The sequence below is a fragment of the Seriola aureovittata genome, chromosome 6 (assembly GCF_021018895.1).
Source record: "Seriola aureovittata isolate HTS-2021-v1 ecotype China chromosome 6, ASM2101889v1, whole genome shotgun sequence".
Lineage (NCBI taxonomy): Eukaryota > Metazoa > Chordata > Actinopteri > Carangiformes > Carangidae > Seriola > Seriola aureovittata.
The window spans coordinates 1,732,065-1,753,685 of NC_079369.1; the positions used below are offsets into that span (position 1 = coordinate 1,732,065).

At 48.0% G+C, this 21,621-nt stretch overlaps 1 protein-coding gene across 1 annotated transcript in view; it reads left to right on the forward strand.

Annotated features, from left to right (window-relative positions):
* Nucleotides 1–21,621, forward strand: part of lnx1 (ligand of numb-protein X 1) — a 48,119-nt gene that overhangs the window by 14,053 nt on the left and 12,445 nt on the right. The window contains exons 3-4 of the mRNA XM_056378058.1: nt 1,289–1,789; nt 19,592–19,839. Coding sequence (XP_056234033.1) covers nt 1,335–1,789; nt 19,592–19,839 — 703 coding nt within the window. The 5' untranslated portion in view covers nt 1,289–1,334. The remainder of the gene's footprint in view (nt 1–1,288; nt 1,790–19,591; nt 19,840–21,621) is intronic.

The window sequence follows — 21,621 nt, forward strand, 5'->3', positions numbered from 1 at the left end:
TCAGGAAAGCTCATCTTTGTTAAGACTGCTCAGCCTCTTCTTATTAGCCTCCAAACACACTGAGCTTTTATGGCTGTGACGACTCACCACGCGCCGTCTTCACAGAGAGAAATGAAGAGAGGCTGTTTGTTTTGACAAGTTGGTGATTACTCTGCGGATTTGTATATACTTGCCCATATTTGTATGTATCCGCATTTTGGGATCCACATCAAAGTCTATTGTTTGCTATGATTTTATTTAGAGCTGGGAATGTGTCCAATTAAAATAGAATTACGACTTCAATTAAACTTGTGTTTTGAAGACTCCAGACACAAGTTTTGTTGTTGTTTTGTTGTTTTTTTTTTTTTTTTTTTTTTTTTTACAAGATCTAGTGTCTCATTAAGCAGCCAAAACCCAACAGTGGGTCCAGAAACAAAGCTAGCGGAGAGCCAACAAGACGGCTGTTGCCAAGGTGACGTGTGTCTGACTGAGTCCATCTGTTCGTGTCCATGTGCTGGAGGAGCCTGCCTGTTTTTTGGGGGTATGACGTGTTCGCTGGCACAGAGCACAAAGTAAACCTGTGTGGCAGAAAAAAAAATCATGTCACATCCCGCAGTGGATTAACAGTGATGCGTGTTTGTCATGCATCACAGTGAGTGAGGACCCGAGGACTTATCTGTGTGTATCTGACTCTACACTTGCTGCTGAGATGAGCGGTATTGATGTTCCTGCGTAGACCAAAATCTCAGTAGTCGCATATCTGTTCTCGGTGCCAGAGGAGGAAATAAATAAATAAATAAATAAATAAAAACATGGAGGAGGAAAACTGAAGTTTGGAGGACTGCTGCACACATCACTCTCTGCTGCTGTTCATGTGTGTGAAAGAGGAAGAAAAGATCCCACAGCTGATGAATATTTTCACACCCTGTTTACTTCACACATGCTGACATGCTGGCTCCCTGTTCACAGTGGTGGAAAGTCATTAAGTTCATGTACTCTAGTACTTTATACTTCTACTCCTTTTACTCCCCTCAATTCACCTGCCAGCTGTAGGCGATGGTTTACATTCACATTTCTTCAACACTGTTAAACATCACATCACTGACTCCAAACCTTCGTGGCCTGTGAGCCTTTACAATATGTTTTACTGCTGGACCACTACTTTTATTTTGATACTTTAGCTGATACTGTAATACTTCAGTGCTTGTGTTTAAGTGAGTATTTTCACTCTGTGCTCTTGGAACTTTAACCTAAATAATCTGAGTCCTTCTTCCACCACTGCCTTTCTTACGCTGTGTTCCTTCCACAGATGTAATGACCTCCTCACCGGATCCTACAACACATGCTGAGTCCAAATGAGTATCCAGGAGGAGAGTTTACAGCCTGAAGGCGCCATGGCGATGGCCGAAGCATCGGCGCCACCTCTTTCCCCCTCAGACTATGGACTACTGTCTCCGCCTCCTGACCTTTGTGCGGCGTGTGGCCACAGCCACCAGCTGGAGGAGAACCACGAGTACCTCTACAAAGACGAGGTGGACGACGACCTCGTGTGTCACATCTGCCTGCAGGCGCTCATCAGGCCGCTGGACACGCCCTGCGGACACACCTACTGCCAGGAGTGCCTCACCAGCTTCCTGCTGGAGAGCGACTTCTGCCCCGTGTGCCGCGCGCCCCTCATGCTGCAGAGCTGCAGGAAGCCCAGCCTGCTGGTGCACAAGCTGCTGGACAAGCTGCCTGTGGCTTGCCCCTTCACTGACCATTGTACTGAAGTTCTGGCCCGCGGCGAACTGGAAGACCACATCAAGAGCAGGTAGGAGTGTTAGTTAATCCCAACGCTGCCAAAACAGTGTGTGTCTAAACACATTTACAGGCTCTTAACTGTATCTTTTCCCTTAAAGACACTGAGATAGAATCAGTGCTCTTTTAAGTATGTGAGCATTAGCTTCAGATACTTTTTAAATTCTTCTTCCTCTCTTATTTACCCTCTCTATTTCTTAAAAAACGACACTGACCTGCAGTAAACACACACTCTTAATTTCCCGCCCTCTTCTGCCCGTTGTCATTAACCCGCAGCTCCGGTCCCAAAGGGGCGAGTTCTTCCTCCAACCAGCCTTTCATCTAAACTCAGCCCAGCTCCTCTGTTTATATATCATTAAAAGACAGTACTTTGGTCTCTCTGAGTCTGAGTCCACTTTCATTAATGCTCATTAACACTCCCCGAGCCCACGGGCCGCTGGGATAATTAGTGCATCTCGCCACACATCACACACAAGTGATTCCTGTTCATTTGCACTTTATAGAAACTCGAGTTGCATGAAACTCCTCAAAAAAAAGAAAAGCAGTTTCCCTCGATCTTATTTCACCACCTACACCTACTGCAACTTCTCCTTTTACACCTTCCTTTTTCTGCCTCTATCTTTTCTTTCTGCATCGCTCCGTCGTTTCCCAGTCTCCTCCCTCGTGTAGTGTGACTCTTGTAATGAGGTGCGGAGCTCCGAGGGCCGACTCCCTGAAGGATTCAGCTGTGTTAACTGTGGGAGGTGAGAGGCCGCGTCTGCAGAGACGACTCTACACTGTGTGTGCACGGATGTGAAAAAGATTTCGATGAAACACCCGTTTCTACATTTCTATGCTTTTTCTTTATTTCAATTTTCAGGAACATAAATCACCATGTAACAGCCAACTGACGGAGGGCGTTTCTCTCTCCTTCTCCCTCTTCAAGCACATCTGCACACATCCTTAACTGCGACACCACTGGAGTCCATCTCTGTGGGAAGACCTCCATCCTCATTTGCAGTTGTGTTGTCATATGTTCCATTGTGCACTTTTCCTCCAGTTTACAGTTTTCACGCCGCACAGCGATCGGTGCGTCATGTCCGTCTTTTCGTCTTTGCTCGTTGCATTTCGGGACGTTTCTCCAAGTAAACACAGCACAGGATCCACCGGGATGTCAGTCAGTTCTTATTATTTATTTCAAACTCCCTGAAAGTCCCTACAGTACGGGACAGTCCCGGTGAAAGTCCCCCGTCGTCCCACGTTTCCTCCTCCAACATGAAGCTGATGCTGAACCTTTTATCAAACGATCACTGGAGCTCTGAAAAGATCTCAGTTTTATCTTCCAATCAAATTCCTTCCATAGATGACTGCTGACACCTTTGTGGTAAATCATACATATATCCTTCCAAGTCCTGCCCTCAGTAATTATATTTAGCTCCCATTTCCTGCCGTGTCAGCTGTTAGCAATCTGCAGATGTAGTGAGTTATGTTTTTTTAGGAGGCAAGTGTTTTTCTATCACCGCAATAAAATGCTGTTTGATACTTGCCTCTTTTAATCTTTTCCCTCTGTCCGGCTTTTAATGTTGTGTTATCTGTAGGTGTTGGAACAGATCACTTAGGGGTGAAGTGAACTGATTTTGGAGTTTTTATATCATTGCCTTCACATAGAGCTACTGTCCGCCGTCTGAATCCAATGTTTCTCTCTCTCTGACCATCGCAGAAACCTGTTTTTATTCCAACACACTTCATTCAGGAGAGGTGAGACTGACAGACTCAGATCTGAGACCGAGATCCTCGTCCTCTGCTCTATCTGGTCCAGCCAACTATCAGACGTCGACATGAGAGACCGTTTAGTTTCTTTGAACTATAACCATGATCGTCCCTTAAATAAATGGTTATTACTTTAACCATGGCCACAAAGGTCTCGTGATAACAGAACAGTCATTTTGACCTTTCCCTAATTAATCTTTTTTTTTTTTTTTGTGCGTAGTTACATTCCTTTTATTTCAGTTTGTTTTTTGTTTGTTTTTGTTTTGTTTTTTTTAATTGAGGAATTATTGGTTTGTAAAAATAAAATCAGGCCTAAGTGGCGTTACACAATCAATCCATTTTTCCCAGTAAACAATTAATTTTTCCAATTTATGATTGAGTTATTCTCTCCATTCTGTGAATGTCCATTGTAATTTCCATCCATGCGTTTAAAGTCGGTTTCTCCTGTGAAAACCATTTCTTGGTGAGATTCTTCCTACCAGCCACCAGCAGGATATTCATTAAATATTTATCTGTCTTTGACCAGTCTTGAGATAAATGTCCAAATTATAATAGTTGTAATGTCCAGAGGGATTATGCATCTCAGAATGTCTTGTAGGGCCGAGTGTATCCTCCTCCAGGCGTCTTTGATGACACGGCAGTCCCAGAAAACATGTTAGTGGTTTTCATTTTGACGTCCACAGTTCCTCCAGCAAACAGGGAGACTGTTGGGAAGGTGTGATAAACTGAAATGCTTTTTTATTGTAGAATCGGTAACATAAGATTTCATCTGATTTTCAACGTGTGTGTGCGCGTGTGTGCGTGTGTGTGTGTTGGTCTTTACATCACTGGGATGTGCCTATTGTTCCAAACAGGATTTTATGTCTCAAAATGATGGATAGCGTAAGATGGCTAACATGGCAGTAAGGCCTTGTAACCAAAGTGCCACATCTCACCTGTGTGTTTTAAAGACACCTGTATGTGACACCACTCCTCCCTGATGATACATTCCTGTGGGTGTATTTCTGTGCTGCCCTGTGCTGTGATCTGGCACTGGGTCAGGAGTTGTAATGACTGAGACAGCCAACCATCTGGCAGGAGCTGATTTCATACTCATCCAATCACTCGTGACCTTTATTGGCTTCTGGATGGAGGAATTCTTAGTCTGGACACATCTGCTGTAATCAAGAACAAACTCTGAACTATGTGATCTAGTGGTATGTCTTGTTGGCTTTGGGTCTCCTGTGTCCTGTGAGGGCTTGCACAGAATTCAGCCACAAAGTGCCTCCTTTTCTTTTCTTGTTTCATACCAGTTACGTGTAGCTGCATGTGCATGTAATCCTCAGAACTGGTTCTCTGTGCTCCGACTGCCTCTCAGTCCTAGATTTGTTTTGTATTAGTTGAGTTAATTTACTCTGAGTTCCCTTTTTTGTATGTTTCACTGATGTTCTGCCTTGAGCGCGATGGCGTTTTTCTTTTTTTCTTCTTCTTGTTTTTTGTGAAATCGTACTTGTTTTCAAGTACACTGTCAAAGCCCAGAGGGATTCTTCAAAGCTTGTGTGAATATTTGGAAAAGAAAAAAAGAAGACAATTCCTCACAGTTACTATAATTTAATTCTGTTATTTAAGTGTTGTGTGTGTCCCTGCTGCTTGTGTGTGTGTTTGTGTGAGAGACGACCGAGAGAGGAACAAAGAATTCAGACCACACTAAAGACAAAAACAGTGGTTAAGCTGATTTTATTAAAGGGCCTCCGTGAACTACGATTAATTAAACTAGCAGTTGAACGACATTTAGCAGTAACTTGCGGGTAGTAACTACTGAAACTACAAACGAGTTTTGGCCATAAAAGGGAATAAATTACGCTTCATGTTCACAGTGCTTATAAAAACTATCCACCCCCTTAGATGTTTCCCCCTTTTATTGCTTTTATAAATGGAATCATGGTCAATAGAAATTTGACTTTTTTGACAAGAATGTACAAAAAAAAATGTCAAAGTGAAAACAGATTTCTACAAAGTAATATCAATTAATTAAAAATATATATTAAAAATATATAATGTAAAATAAATGATTGTATTGTATTTTATTCGTTACTGTAATTGAGCCTATTTTGACCAGCCCGACCGCTGTGGTGCCGCATCACCAGGCAATGAGCTCGTCAGGCCGCCACCACACACCTGACCTTTGACCTTTTGTGTAGTGCAGGTGAAAAAAAAACCAAGGGCATGTGTAGCTCAGTGCTCACACAGCGACAGCGTCGTCATGGATAAACCTCCTGGATCTCAGTCTGAGCGACAAACACCATCAACATACTAAAGTTATTATATATGAAACCAGAGCTGACAGTCCATGTGACTTTTTTATATAATATTTTGTTATAATTTCGTATCACATGTACTTTGTCAATTTGTTTACCAAGTAGTTTAGATTAATTTTCTATGTTGCTTTAGTGAACTGAACCAGATTTATCTCTATTCAACAAGCCTCCATAGTGATCACACAGTTGATTTGACACCTCAGTAAAACAGTTTTAGTAAAATCTGAATATTGAAACCTTCATGAAGCAGGATTTACTGCAGGACTGTTTTATTAGACTGTGGAAGTTTTAGCTCGATGTTCCTAATAAACTGCCAGCTGAGTGTAGTCTGCGTTGGGAGGAGGTTGTGGTGGCCGTCAGTGTTGTTTCGTTTACTCCTTCACCTCTCTGACCGTTCCACAACCTTAACTGCCTGTTTATTATTGTAGCCATGACAACAAAGGTCCTCTAACCTTAAGGAAGAACTCATTTGAACCCAAAACCACGATCTTTTCCGAAACTCAACCAAGTCGTTTTTATGCCCACACCTAACCAAACAGTGACCGTTCCACAACCGCAACCACGTGTTATTGTTACCGTGACGATGGAGGTCCGGTAACCGCTGGTAGGCTCCTATGGGTTCTATTCAAATGTACGACCTATGTGGTGGTTTAGGATGTAGGACAACAAACTTCATATCAGTGTGAGAACTTGGCTCCTGAGAAAAGGAATAATGGTGTCAGGGTCCGAGCCCCGGTCTCCTCAAAGCTCCTCCAGTGTAAAGGTCTGTGTCCATGTGTAGTGTGATTATAGATCAGCTCTAGCTTCTATATTAATACTGTGAAAGTATCAAAGCCTCAGTCCACAGAGAAATGCACACAGCCTGTATTCAGAAACTGAGCCTTAAAACCAGCCGTCAGGACTTCTGGAACTTTGTGATGTCACAACAAAGCAGTCACCAAGCCCCGCCCACCTGGACCCACCATCCAAACCTTGCAGGATTTGGTTTCTCTGAGTGTTTTTACCTGAAATCTGCTATATTTTTATTGGATCAGTCAGAAAAACAGTCAGCCAATCAGAAGAGAGGCTCAGAGCCTCCTCTCTTCTGATTGGCTCACCGACCTGTTGTTACTAGAGCTGCAGAGAGAAGCCTGAGAGAGGAGATGTAAAACTACACTGAGATGGTTTTTATATTTTCTGATGGATCAACACTTCAAATAAAACACAGAAGAAGAAAATATGGGACATTTAATGTCGCCCAGTCCCCCCCTCCGCTCACCTGTCAGTCCTCAGCTCTCAGACCCTCCCTCCTGTCCCGGTCACCTGACCCTCCCCGATCATAGAATGTCTTTTTGAACCAGTTTGGGACTCCAGTTTTTACCACCTCACCTGCCCCCCCTCCCCGCCGCCGCCAGCCTGTCTGCATTTGTGTCTCCCTGTCTGTGTTCCATACATCAGCTGTGACAAATGGTGTGAGAGTATGAGTGTGTGTGTGTGTGTGTGTGTGTGTGTGTGTGTGTGTGTGTTATGATGCTGTTTTTGTGAGTGTGAGTTAATGCACTAGTGTATGAAACGACTCCTGTGGGGCAGACTGGTTTCTGTTCACAAACTGCATCCTGTCACAATCCAATTACATTTCCATTTCCTGCGTGCCCTGTGGTCGCGTTGCTGTGCGTACTGTTCAAATACCGCAGGACAACTTATGCCTCAGTATGCACGCATGCAGGCATTAACACACACACCGTCACATGCACGCACACGCGCAAACACACACAAATTCAGCCTGTAACCACACCACCTCCATCTATGAAATATTCATTCAGACAGGGTATTTACACCAGTTAAGTGTCTTTCTCGAGGGGAGCAGACGGCTCAGCGCTCTGAAAATCGGATAACAGAGAGGGAAAAAGGTAGGAAGAGGGAAAACAAGGAGAGGGAAAGTAGAAAGCTGTGGAAAAAAGAAGTGAAAAGATGGAAACAAAGGTCAGGAAGAAGGAGAGCGCTGTACGACGCTGAGACGAATTTGTGATTTGGGTATTTATAAAATTGACTAAAATTAATAATACAGGAAAAAGGATCAAGAGTGAGATTTGACAGGATGGAATGAAAATAGATTAGAGGTGCTGCAGTGTTTCATATTCAAAGGTGTTTATCCACCATCTCTCCCTCCCGTTGCCGTGTGTTACTACAGAGAGGGACGGCAGCGAAGTCAGATGAAAGAGACAGAAAAAGGATGAAAGAAGAATCTTGTACGAGCCTCAAACGAGCTGATTGCAATTAAGAGAGTAAAATGCATCACACTCTGAAATCAATGGCAGCCACCAACTTACTCAACATAACCCCCCCCCCCCCCCCCCCCAAGTCCACACAGGTAGTGATGACAGGAGGGTTAACCCCCCCCCCCCTTTTGTATTTTTGTGTGTTCTGAAATTGAATGAACGTGTAGATGAATGACTGAGTGAGTGAATGAAATGTGCATTTGGACAAAGACCTCTCTTTTTATTTTATTTTATTTTCACCCGTCTGTCTCTTTCACATCTCCCACAGTAACAAGCCTCTGTCCCTGCAGAGAATATTGATTTGCCGGTGTGTTTTGGTCTTTTTTCTCTCCTCCACACATGTAGGCAGATTCTTTTGAGCGATCAGACCAATCTGCAGCACAGGGAGCAGTCCATCGCTGGAGAGGAGGGGTGAGGATTTGGAGGCAACATATTCCCTCCCTCCCCCCCTGTCCTCCCCTTCACGGGCCAACGTATGTGCAGGCAGTGGGAGGTGAATGCAGAGGTTGCGTGTGTGTGTGCGCGTGTGTGTGTGTGTATGTCTTGAGCCTGTGTGTGTGTGTGTGTGTACACATGTGAAGTGGGCAGAGCCAATCAGAGCAGCACTAGCTACCTTCACCCCCCTCATGTCTTTGTTTGGTCTGCTCCATCTCCCCCCTCAGTGGTTTCTGCTGCAGTATAAGTCACAGGCTGCACTGTTCTCTCTGACATACACATGCGCGCACACACACACACGCACACACACCGAGGGAAACAGACATGCACACACACGCATACGAGCGCAAATCCTCTTACAACTCGCCAGTCCCCGGGGCAGATTAAGGGGCTGCACATCTCAAATTGTATTCCAAATGTGCCACCTTTGCACGGGGCTCCTTCCTCCTCTTCTTCTTGCACTTTCTCCTCTTCCTCCTGTGCAACAACGGGACTTCTCCTCTGCACCTGCTTCTGCTGCTGCTTCTTCCTCCTCCTCCGCTCCGTCTTCAACCTCTGGCAACTGGCCCGTTTGCCTCTGCAGCTGAGATGACCAGGCAGCCAGCCTGAGGCACAGGAAGAAACTCACACAGGCAGAGATAGAGGGAGAGCGAGGGGTGGTGGTGGTGGTGGTGGTGGAGGTGGTGGGGGGGAAACAAGGGAAGGAAAGAAAGAGGGTGAAAAGGTAGGAAGCGAAGGATTAATTCTGACCCGAGAGCGCCTCTCGGAGAAGGAAGGCAGGCGAGGAGGAGAGGGTGGGGGGGTCAGCACGGCCAGGTTCGGAGAATTGGAGGTGGAGGAGGGGGAGGGGGAGGAGGGGGGAATAGAAGAAGAGAAAGCTTCAGTGCAGAGGAGAGAGAAAGAAGGGGGGAAGAGAGGGAGAAGAGCCGAGCGTTGACCATGAAGGCTCTGTTGCTGCTGGTCCTGCCCTGGCTCAGCCCGGCCAACTACACAGACAACCTGGGCAACCTGCACATCCTCTACTCTGAGCTGTGAGTACAACATCACCCCGTCTCCCCCCTCCACCAACATCCCCCCATCTCCCCCATCCACCAACATCCCCCCGTCTCCCCCCTCCACCAACATCCCCCCATCTCCCCCATCCACCAACATCCCCCCATCTCCACCCTCCACCAACATCCCCCCGTCTCCCCCCTCCACCAACATCACCCCATCTCCCCCCTCCACCAACATCACCCCGTCTCCCCCCTCCACCAACATCACCCCATCTCCCCCCTCCACCAACAGCCCGTGCAGCATTTGTGTGTTATTGTGCATCATCAGCCGTGTGTTTGTGTTTCCACACTCGTGCGTATTCATGTGTGTGTGTGTGTGTGTGTGTCAGTGTTCCCATGTTTACACTGCGATCATCACTTCAAGAGTTGAAGTGTGACATGAAGTTTGTGAAAATCTCTGGAGAATATCTTCCTGGCGCTGTGGTCGGGGGGAGTGGGGGGGGGGGGGGGGGGGGTTGCGGTTTGAGGCAGCAGGTAGAGCTTTGTGCTGTTCAGGACAGTTTGGATACAGAACAGTACTGCAGCATGGAGCTCTCTCTCTCTCTCTCTCTCTCTCTCTCTCTCTCTCTCTCTCTCTCTCTCTCTCTCTCTCTCTCTCTCTCTCTCTCTCTCTCTCCAGCACCATGTGTGAGTGTGTCTCTATTGATCTGAGCAAAAATGTCAGCATGCATTTGCTCATGGTTGTAGCCTGTGTGTGTGTGTGTGTGTGTGTGTGTGTGTGTGTGTGTGTGTGTGTGAGTGTGAGTCTCGCTGAGCATATGGACAGTTGTAGCTTCTGTGTGTGATTGTGTTTGTGGAGTAGATTTTCAGCTCGGCTGCATCTGTTCAGTGCAGAGCAGAAGACAGGAGATCTGTTGTGGAGCTTCATGATGTTTAATATGAATATGACACGTCACATAAAGACTCACCTGTTGGTGACACGTTCTCCTTCCCCTCTAATGAAGATTTAATCAGTGGTGAATGTAAACACACAGGTGGACAGCATGTCAGGTGATTAAATATGTCACCAAAACAAACCTCCTATCCGTGTGTGTGTGTGTGTGTGTGTGTGTGTGATTCAACACTGGGGCTGCAACTAAGGATTATTTTCATGACTGACTGTTTTTACATTTAATATTAGTTTAAAAGATGTTGAAAATACTGAGAATAATCGTCTTTATATTAAATTACTTTGACAAATGCTCTGAATATATTCAGTTTACAACGATATGAAACGTGTCAGGAGCTGAACTCGGGGGATGTTCAGTGTTTTCACTTGAATTGTTGTCAACTTCTTGAATATTTGATTAACTGTTTGATCAGGAACCAACAGAACAGCTGTGATGTTTTTACCCTCTGTCGTTGCTCTTGGCCCCTCTTCCTTCTGCTCTGCACTGGCCCCCAGACTCTCTTTGTGTGTGGTGGTGGTGGTGGTGGTGGTGATGGGGGGGGGGGTTAATGTTGACTCCAACCAGCAGCTCCATGTGACGCCAGCACTCTGTGATCCCTGAGCTGGGCTCGGCCGCCGCTCCTCTCCACCAGCCTGACGGAAATGTCCCATTATACCGCATGAATACACGGAACAATGCAGAGCCTCGCAAATCCCCTCATTTCATTGTACGCTCTTTCCACTGAGTGGGGCTTTAGCTCCTGCAGACACCAAGAGCTCGTACTGGACGGCCATGGATGCCAAAGACGAGAGGAGAGGAGAGAGAGGAGAGGAGGGCGACGCAGAGTGAAGAAGTTAGAGGAGGAGAAGGAGGAGACAGTGAGGACGAGCGGTACAGCAGAGGAGAGGAGACATGAGGGTGTAAGGTCACTTCCTGTGCCTTGCCTTCCATCTGGCCATACATACGGCTGCCATGGCGACGGCACCCAGCACGCCCAGTACAGCATGTGTGGGTCATTTCAATGAGGGGAGGGGGGGTGTTCCTTTCAGATTCCTCCCCGAAGCCATCAGGTGTGAAATATTGATAGTCAGGCAGAGAGTGTGTGTGTGTGTGTGTGTGTGTGTGTGTGTGTGTGTGTGTGTGTGTGTGTGTGTGTGTGTGTGTGTGTTGTGTGTGTGAGAGAGTTTTTTTTGGTGCTGATTATGACATGACAGAGAGAAACCAGGAGCAGACGAACTCGGACGTGGTGTTTTTCTGCCTGGCTGGAGAGCAGTGGCACACCATTTGTCTTTATCCATACTGTTGACAGGAGCACCCCCCCCCCCCCCCCTCCCCATGTGACCACCATCTCTGCCTCTCCCCTGCTCCCTCTCTCCCCATCTCTCTCTCCTCCGACGTCTTTCAATATCTGTGATTACTACACTGCGTGGAGGAAAGGATGAAAGTGGCTGCAATCTGTCTCACTCGCACATAAATGCACATACACAGAGTTATATATATATATATATATATATATATATGCTGGACGCAGGGTGTAGATTGGGGGAGGGGGGGTAACAAGGCAGGGGGAGAGTAAATGTTTCTCTGTGATGAAATGCTTAATATAGTTACTGACATTTTACTCTGTCAGCAACAGCCAATAGAAACGCAGCACTGGCACACACAGGGGAGCACCTATATTGTGATTTTTTTTACTCCTTGCTTAACACACACACAACACACACACACACACACACACACACACACACACATACATCATTAGACCATGCTTAGTCCCGCCCCCAGCCCACATGGCCTCCCCTGATAATCACAGTGCAGTGCTGTAGAGCATTAATGATTAATCTATGTTCATTTCTGGGGCCTGGGCTGAGACGTCTTAAACACTATGATTAGCTTAACTTCCGTCTTTTCAGGCCTCATCTAGGAGGTGTTTGATCACAAGGAGCGGCGCGCGGTCCCAGCGCTCCGGACATCTTCAGCATGGACGCATCCTAACAGGATTAGCCACCCGTCTGCCACGCACGCACCCGCTGGATCTGAACAATAACCGTCATTAGTTTACGCCGGGTCCACCTCGAGTCGGAGGCGGTGCCGTGCCGTGCCCTCTTTGGCCTCACAGCCGCTCCGAGTGTGGGGCAGGCTTCTCTAATTAGACTTTTGTTTGGATTTAATATTAATCCCTGTTCTGTAGCGAGGCAGCTTCCCCCGTCTCAGTGCGGCGGGCCAGAAGCTCGGGGGAGGCCGAGGGGAGAGCGGCTGAGAGATAAAAATCGGGCTAACAGCCTACACCCTACCCTCCTCAACAACTCACACAGCTCTTGAAAGGAGATAACATTAAATCAGCTTAATTATTTGATTATGGGATTTACACTACGAAGCACATCCAGAGGCTCCATCATGGGAACATTTATATGCACGAGCAGACAGAGTCTCCAAGAAACAAGAGTGTGAGACGGAGCGCGCTGCATCCACAATCAAACATGAAAGGAAACATGGGGCAAGGACACATGTAGAGAGGAGCTGTTCACAAACACGCTGCACTTCACACTCAACAAATGGCATGAAACAACGCAGCAAAACACACATCTCTCCATGTATAATTGAAGTGTGCACAAAGCATGTGTAAATACACAGTCGCAAAAGAACAGATGAATTATGTATGTATTCATTTATTCATGGGAGCAGCGAGTGTTTACCTGAGCAGCCCCCCCCCCCCCCCCTCAGATGTGGACAGGTGTTCCAGAAGGGACTGAGCTTTGCATGTTGTGCTTTATTGTCAGTGCAACCTAAATATATTGCATTTGTTTCCGCAATGCAGTGCACCATCATACCTGTGCAGGGTCGTTTACATCCAGCGCCCTACTTTCTGAAGCGTATCACTGAAGACAGGTGTGTTGTGAAAACAGGTGTCTGTTCACTTTTGCCTGTGGCTGCTGTTTAGGGTCTTTGCAGCTCGACTTGTTCAACATGGAACAGTTTCGACTGTCTCCTGTCTGCAGCGGGCTAATCTGCAGGAGGGCTTCCATACGCAGAGCAGGCAGCCAGCAGCGACTTAATCTCTCACGTGAACGGCGCCCTGCTGAGTGCCAGGGCGTCGGGTTGGGCTGACCGGCGCTGGCTGCGTTTCAGGCAGTTGTACCGCGGCACGTGGACGTAGAGAAACCAGGACACTGCCAAGGGCTAGTGTGGCGTAGAGTGAGAAATATAGGCTAAAAGGTGCCAAGAGCGATGTGGGACAGCGGCCTGGAGGGGATTCTCTATGATCATGTACTGTAGTGCGGAGGGAATTACAGTCACAGTTGTCTGCACCTCAGAGAGAGAAATGTACACATAGTATTTGACTGCAGGGCTGGAAAGCAGCCACTGTTGAGGTGGACATGTGTGAGGTGCATTAGTGCGCAGAGATCCAGCTCAGAGAGCAGTGAATAAATCAGCTGCGGTGCTTCCTGTGCTCCTCTGTGTTGACAGAGCTGGTGTGAGATCGCCCTCTCGGCTGAAACCGGACACTGACACGGTAAATTCTGCATAAATATCCTTCCAGTCTGATGATGGGGTCAGGGCCCGACGGATGATCGCACGTATTGATTGGCTGAAAAAAAAAAGAAAAGGAAAAAAGCCTGAGTCAGAGTTTGGGCTGTTTGTCGGAGGCTGACTCGGCTGGAGCGCCTCGCCTCGCCTCGCCTCGCCTCCACCCCCGTAAACACACAGACGCATGAAGCACGCCAAACCTGCCGAGCCACTGCTCTCTGCACACAGGAGGGACACGGAATCAAACACACAAAGGCGGGATTTATGTGCCGTGCGGGCCGCCGGACGCGTTCACTTTTAGTTTCTGTACGCATTCATCTTCAAAGCCTGGAACGAGTCACACCCAACTAAACCTCGCCTCCTACTTCAATTTAGCAGATCTGTCTTTGGAAACGAGCTTAGCCAAAATATCCTCCCACAGCAGAGAGAGAGAGAGACAGAGAGAGAGACAGAGAGAGAGACAGAGTGTCCCCCCAGCTGCGGTCTCACCCCCTCTTCATGCTGCAGATGGGATTACCCCTCACAGCAGGCGGATCCAATCAACACACCAGCGCATCCTCTGATTAACACTCCTCTAGTTCATCATTAACTGGATTACTCTGTCTGTCTTTATGTCGCTCTCTCTCTCTCTCTCTCCCTCTGTACTTATAAATATAAATATATATCCATATGTCCATCCATCATTCTGTCTCCTCCCTCCCAATCAAACTTTACTCTGTGTTTGTCATGTGAAACAAGTGTGTGATAAAGGAGTAATTGATTTACTAATCTAATCAAGGAGAAATGTTTAATTCAGGCGTCTATCAACATAAATTCAATTAGTGGAGTTTTATTTAGCTGCTTTGTGTTTCGGGGGCCACAGGTGCTTCCCCAGAGCGGGGGGGGGGGGGGGGGTTGTCCCTGCTCAGTCTGGTCTAAATAAAGTTACGTCTCGATGTGTCTTAGCCAAAAGCTATTAACGACAGACTATTTTCTCTCCGGAGTCCCGTCCCTGCCAGGGTCCACGGCACAGATTTTAAAGATGGTTGTCTCCTCGTTATTTGGCTTTAATGTGAAAGCGATGAGACGTTCGGGAGAGATGGCGGCAGAGTGCCGTCCTGGCTTCTCTGTTATGATTTGTACGATTTTCAGTTTTTTTTTATATAAATTTAGATTTGTTCTTTGTCTGCAGGCGTTTAGTTGTAGAAAATTAAAATGGTCTCTTTTTGTTTTAGACGAGAATGTTTCTGTGCTGGAAACCAATAGATCAGAAGAAGAAGAAGTCACTGAGTGTTGTCTGTGCGTTTCCCATATTCTGTGCATGTCGCTTTTAAGATCCACACATTTCTTCCGTGGGAAAAACCTGCAAGCTACCTCAGGGCTCTGAGTGCAACCGGCGCTCCTCCCCCCCCCCCCCCCCCCCCCCCCCTCCCCTCCCCTCCCCTCCCGGGTTCAGGTGCGTCAGGTGTCGCTGGTGTATTTTTAAGGAGCTTCAGAGACTCGGCTGCTGGAGTCTGAACCCCGTCAGGAACAACTGCTGCAGCTGCCGCTTTCAGATTAATAAGGAAGTGGGAAGAAGAGAAAGAAGAGTTTAGCTAAGGAAAGTCACCCCCCCCCCCCCCCCCACACACACACACACACAGACTGTGAATAAGCTCTGCGTTAGGTTCCAGGCTGTTTGCATGATGGCGGTGTCACACGGCCGCAGCATGTGGAACAATGCGCCGGGACTCGGCACAGTTTCTGTATCTGGCTGTCTGACCTGGAATCGTCACCTCAGCAGAGGTAATTTGGTCCGTGTGCGGAGTGTGGCCCAACACGATTGTCCGTGACAGTCGGCGAGCGGAGAGAGTATTTGGGTTAGTAAGGATAATCCACTCAACCCTAAAGAGGATTGGAGAATCTCACAGGCTTTGATGAGTTGTGAGCTGGTGTTTATTTCACATCACAAGAACGAGGCTGTTTGTGTCACGGCCAGGGAGCTTCAGCAGCACGACCACCGCGTCTCTGAAAGCATCATGGGTAATTGTGATTGCGCTTGAGAGAGGGGAGGGAGGGAGGAGGAGGGAGGAGTGCTGAGGATGATTTGATGTCTTGGCTCCTTATCTCGCCACAGATCCCAGGGTTTAGAGAGATGATGTGATAACTGAGGCTGCGCTGACCAAGGCGGGGACGCCGCGGCGCTAATGAGCATCCTCTAAGCTCAGTGATAATCCCCCGAAAAAATGACGCTTCACAAGTAAAGGAGAGCTTTGCATAAGCACTCCCATCATTAAACATAAAAGAATGTTTGTTTGCCACAGAAAGAAAAGCAGGGAGTGTGTGTGTGTGTGTGTGTGTGTGTGTGTGTGTGTGTGTGTGTGTGTGTGTGTGTGTGTGTGTGTGTGTGTGTGTGTGTGTGTTGTGTGTGTGTGTGTGTGTGTGTGTGTGTGTGTGTGTGTGTGTGTGTGTTGTGTGTGTGTGTGTGTGTGTGAGCACTTCACCTCTCCGGTGTGCAGACTTAATTGGCTCGTTTACCTTGGCCTCTAAAGCTGGAGACCACCCTGGTGAGGAAGACAAGGGGCTGCTGTCATGCTCCCCTGCCTGTAACCTCAGGCAGCATCATGTTTTACCCTTTAACATTAAAAACTCAAAAACATTCAAAGTCTAAGCAGCTGCAACTCTTATCCCCCGGAGCAAGGAGATTTTAATTAGCGAGAGACAAAGCCTTCTAATAAAGCAGTGGAGCACTAAACAACGTCTGTGTGTTGCCGTCTCAGAGACTCTGAGCGGCGACGGCCGTTATGTTTCTGTGACTTATCAACAACTACATCGTGTATCTGCTGCTCTGTGGGACGGCTCTGCACATACATCTTCTTTATCCACAGCACGTGTGACAGAAACGAAGCCCCCGAAGATCCTCCACAGCCGGACGGCCTCAGCTCTTTGAGTAGTGTGCGTTCATTAATACTCGGACTTGGACATTTTTCTACAATTTGTGGGTGGTCTGTGAGATTTATGTCACTGAATGAACCTGTATTCAGCAGTATTTGTATTTGCCCGTCTCCACTGACTGACTGTGGTTTTCCATTTTCCTCTTCCCTCTGGTGGAACTGGGGGAATGTTGTCTAAGGCTTCAGTTCCATGTAGTCAGCGGACCAGCAGAGAGGTGTGTGTGTGTGTGTGTGTGTGTGTGTGTGTGTGTGTGTGTGTGTGTGTGTGTGTGTGTGTGTGTGTGTGTGTGTGTGTGTGTAGGAGAGAGTGAAAAAAGAAAGTAGAGTTATTAATAGACTGTGCAGTCAGAATGAAACTGCTAACTTGATGTAATAATAGAACAATATAATAATAATAAACAGTATTTACGGCGTCTCGGGTTTACGCCTCCGCCGAGCCGCAGGGAACACAGTCGCAGTCTCTCCGTCACAATCAGTTCGTCTTTGAGTCCAACTGAACGTTTGTGCCAAATCTAAACCGGTTTCCTCGAGGGGTTCTTCACATGCCACATTCAAGAGGAAAAAAAACAAAAACATGTTTTGTGATGTCACCGCGACCTTGACCTTTGACCTTTGACCACCAAAATCTCATCAGTTCATCCTTGAGTCCTAATGAATATTTGTGGCACATTTGAAGGAAAATCTCTCAAGGAATAACTGAGCTTTTGTGAGGTCACCGTGATCTTGACCTTTGACCTTTGAGCACTAAGTCCTAATGAATGATTGTGCAAGAATTTGAGAATTTTAGTTCCGTCAAGGCGTCCGTGAGATGCCACGTCCACGAGAATGAGACGGACGAACAACCCGAACACAGTGTTCTCCTTCGTGGCTCAGGAGGAAGAGCGGGTCGGCGGTTCGATCCCCGACTCCTCGGGCCTCTGATGGCTGTTCCATCAGTGTGTGTGTGTGTGTGTGTGTGTGTGTGTGTGTGTGTGTGTGTGTGTGTGTGTGTGTGTGTGTGTGTGTGTGTGTGTGTGTGTGTTTGGTAGAAGTGCTGTCAGTGTGAAGCTTTGAGTGGCTAAGAATAGAAAAGTCCATTTACCATCATCAGAAATATAAGAACCCCCCCCCCCGACTGAAATATCGCTCAGTTTAACCACTTCACTCACTGTCGTGGCGCCTGGTGCACGGACATGCTTGATAGCGTTCAATTTACTCACTAAATGAACAAGAATAACTGACGGTGGTGCTGCCCACACACACACACACACACACACACACACACACACACACACACACACACACACACACACACACACACACGCGCACGCTGTGATGTCACAGAGCTCAGAGTGAGATCAATAGCTGCTTCAGCCTCGTGTGACGCTGTTTCTAACTGAGAGTGTGACTCGTGGCTACAAGTGCGATGTAGAAGCCACTTCAGGATGAAATGATTTTCCCAGTGAAATATGGACGGCGAGCGCCACCCGCCCAGACAGCTCCGTTATTGAGACAAAACGCTGCTCCCAGTCATGTCGGTGTCCTACGGGGGCCGGTGGCTTGTAATCTCGGTTCTGCAACGCTGGGCCGCCGTTTCACCTCGCTGTTCCTGAACCTCGTCTGTTGTTGCTCGGTATCAGCGGCGGGAGATTCTTACGGATGCCGCCGCCGCTCTTGTTTTTCTGAGCTACCGTCGGAGCAGAGCCTGGGTTTGATCCAGCTCATTAAAACCCAGTTAATGTTTGTGCTGATGGCTCCGCAGAGACAGCCGGAGAGACGAGCCTGTGTTATTCCTGCCTCTGATGGAGTGTCAGCTCAAAAGCCTTTATGGCTCACAGATGGAGGAAAAACTCTCCAACAACACACAATACCCTGCTCTGTAGGGATGTCTGTAATTCACACACAAACATTCCCAATCTAATACTGTCAGCATGAAAAGCCTTTTATGGCATGTGGCATAATATGTGCATGAGCGTGTCTGTGTGCATGGGGGGGGGGGGGGGGGGGAGTGTGCAGATGTGTTGTGGTTGTCGTGTTGTTGTTGACAGGAAGACGACACCTGAAACTTGGGAATTAGATTTGTTTTCGAGAATATTCAGACGATCTGTTTTATATTCAGATGTCGTGTCGTCCCCCCCCCCCCCCTCTCTCTAATGAGTGTTTTCTTACATTTGTATTCAATCATCTGTCGGGGGTTTGCTCACGCTCTCAGCCTCAGAGAGAAGCCATCCTACACATGATCCAGATCTTGTCACAAAGACGACGTGCGAACAACAGACCGTGTTTCTTTTCCTTTAAAAGACTGAATGTGACGTCCCTGGTTTATTCTCCCTGAGCTGCTGTGAGAAATATATTCCGCCACAACATTTGCTGTTGTGTCAGCGGCTGTGTGGCGTCTGGGAGCGGCTCCGTGTGAGTGTTAAGGTCAGATAAGCGGCCCTGCAGTAGGAGACGAAGGTCGGCGTGCACAAAGCCTCGGGCCGGAGGAGACGCTGAAATCTGCTCGCATTAGTCTTGACGGTGTGACCTTTTCCTCGGATGCTGACGTGAATTTGTTGACTTCCTGTCTCCCATGATACAGGACGCTGGCTGCTGCTTCAACATCTAGCTCATTACACGCTCTCCGTTATGTCAAACCATCACTGTCGCCATTTCATCAGCATTAACCGCACTGTGCCAGCTGTGTCATTTGACTTGGTGACTGACCTTTGACCTCTGTATGTGTGTGTGTAGGTGTAAAGGGGCATCTCACTATGGGCTCTCGGCGGACAGGAAGCGGCGCTCGCAGGAGGGCGAGTGCACCGACAGCACGTCAGAACTCACCATCGCCACGCTGCCCAACGACAGCCCCACCTCCGCCGCCGTGGCCCTCCTGTCGGACGAGCCGGGGCTGGTCAACCCCGCCTTCGACCCCAGCATGGAGGACAACAGCCAATCAGGGAGCACGACCAGCCTGGCCGCACGCAGCAGCACCAAGAAGAGTGAGTGTGAGTGAGCGAACGGCGGTGTGTGTGTGTGGTGTGTGTGTGTGTGTGTGTGTGTGTGTGTGTGTTGTGTGTGTGTGTGTGTGTGTGTGTGTGTGTGTGTGTGTGTGTGTTTGGTAGAAGTGCTGTCAGTGTGAAGCTTTGAGTGGCTAAGAATAGAAAAGTCCATTTACCATCATCAGAAATATAAGAACCCCCCCCCCCGACTGAAATATCGCTCAGTTTAACCACTTCACTCACTGTCGTGGCGCCTGGTGCACGGACATGCTTGATAGCGTTCAATTTACTCACTAAATGAACAAGAATAACTGACGGTGGTGCTTCACACACACACACACACACACACACACACACACACACACACACACACACACGCGCTGTGATGTCACAGAGCTCAGAGTGAGATCAATAGCTGCTTCAGCCTCGTGTGACGCTGTTTCTAACTGAGAGTGTGACTCGTGGCTACAAGTGCGATGTAGAAGCCACTTCAGGATGAAATGATTTTCCCAGTGAAATATGGACGGCGAGCGCCACCCGCCCAGACAGCTCCGTTATTGAGACAAAACGCTGCTCCCAGTCATGTGGGTGTCCTACGGGGGCCGGTGGCTTGTAATCTCGGTTCTGCAACGCTGGGCCGCCGTTTCACCTCGCTGTTCCTGAACCTCGTCTGTTGTTGCTCGGTATCAGCGGCGGGAGATTCTTACGGATGCCGCCGCCGCCGCCGCTCTTGTTTTTCTGAGCTACCGTCGGAGCAGAGCCTGGGTTTGATCCAGCTCATTAAAACCCAGTTAATGTTTGTGCTGATGGCTCCGCAGAGACAGCCGGAGAGACGAGCCTGTGTTATTCCTGCCTCTGATGGAGTGTCAGCTCAAAAGCCTTTATGGCTCACAGATGGAGGAAAAACTCTCCAACAACACACAATACCCTGCTCTGTAGGGATGTCTGTAATTCACACACAAACATTCCCAATCTAATACTGTCAGCATGAAAAGGGGGGGGGGGGGGGGGGGGGGGGGGGGTGCAGATGTGTTGTGGTTGTCGTGTTGTTGTTGACAGGAAGACGACACCTGAAACTTGGGAATTAGATTTGTTTTCGAGAATATTCAGACGATCTGTTTTATATTCAGATGTCGTGTCGTCCCCCCCCCCCCCCCCCCCCCCCACTCAGCGTTTTCTTACATTTGTATTCAATCATCTGTCGGGGGTTTGCTCACGCTCTCAGCCTCAGAGAGAAGCCATCCTACACATGATCCAGATCTTGTCACAAAGACGACGTGCGAACAACAGACCGTGTTTCTTTTCCTTTAAAAGACTGAATGTGACGTCCCTGGTTTATTCTCCCTGAGCTGCTGTGAGAAATATATTCCGCCACAACATTTGCTGTTGTGTCAGCGGCTGTGTGGCGTCTGGGAGCGGCTCCGTGTGAGTGTTAAGGTCAGATAAGCGGCCCTGCAGTAGGAGACGAAGGTCGGCGTGCACAAAGCCTCGGGCCGGAGGAGACGCTGAAATCTGCTCGCATTAGTCTTGACGGTGTGACCTTTTCCTCGGATGCTGACGTGAATTTGTTGACTTCCTGTCTCCCATGATACAGGACGCTGGCTGCTGCTTCAACATCTAGCTCATTACACGCTCTCCGTTATGTCAAACCATCACTGTCGCCATTTCATCAGCATTAACCGCACTGTGCCAGCTGTGTCATTTGACTTGGTGACTGACCTTTGACCTCTGTATGTGTGTGTGTAGGTGTAAAGGGGCATCTCACTATGGGCTCTCGGCGGA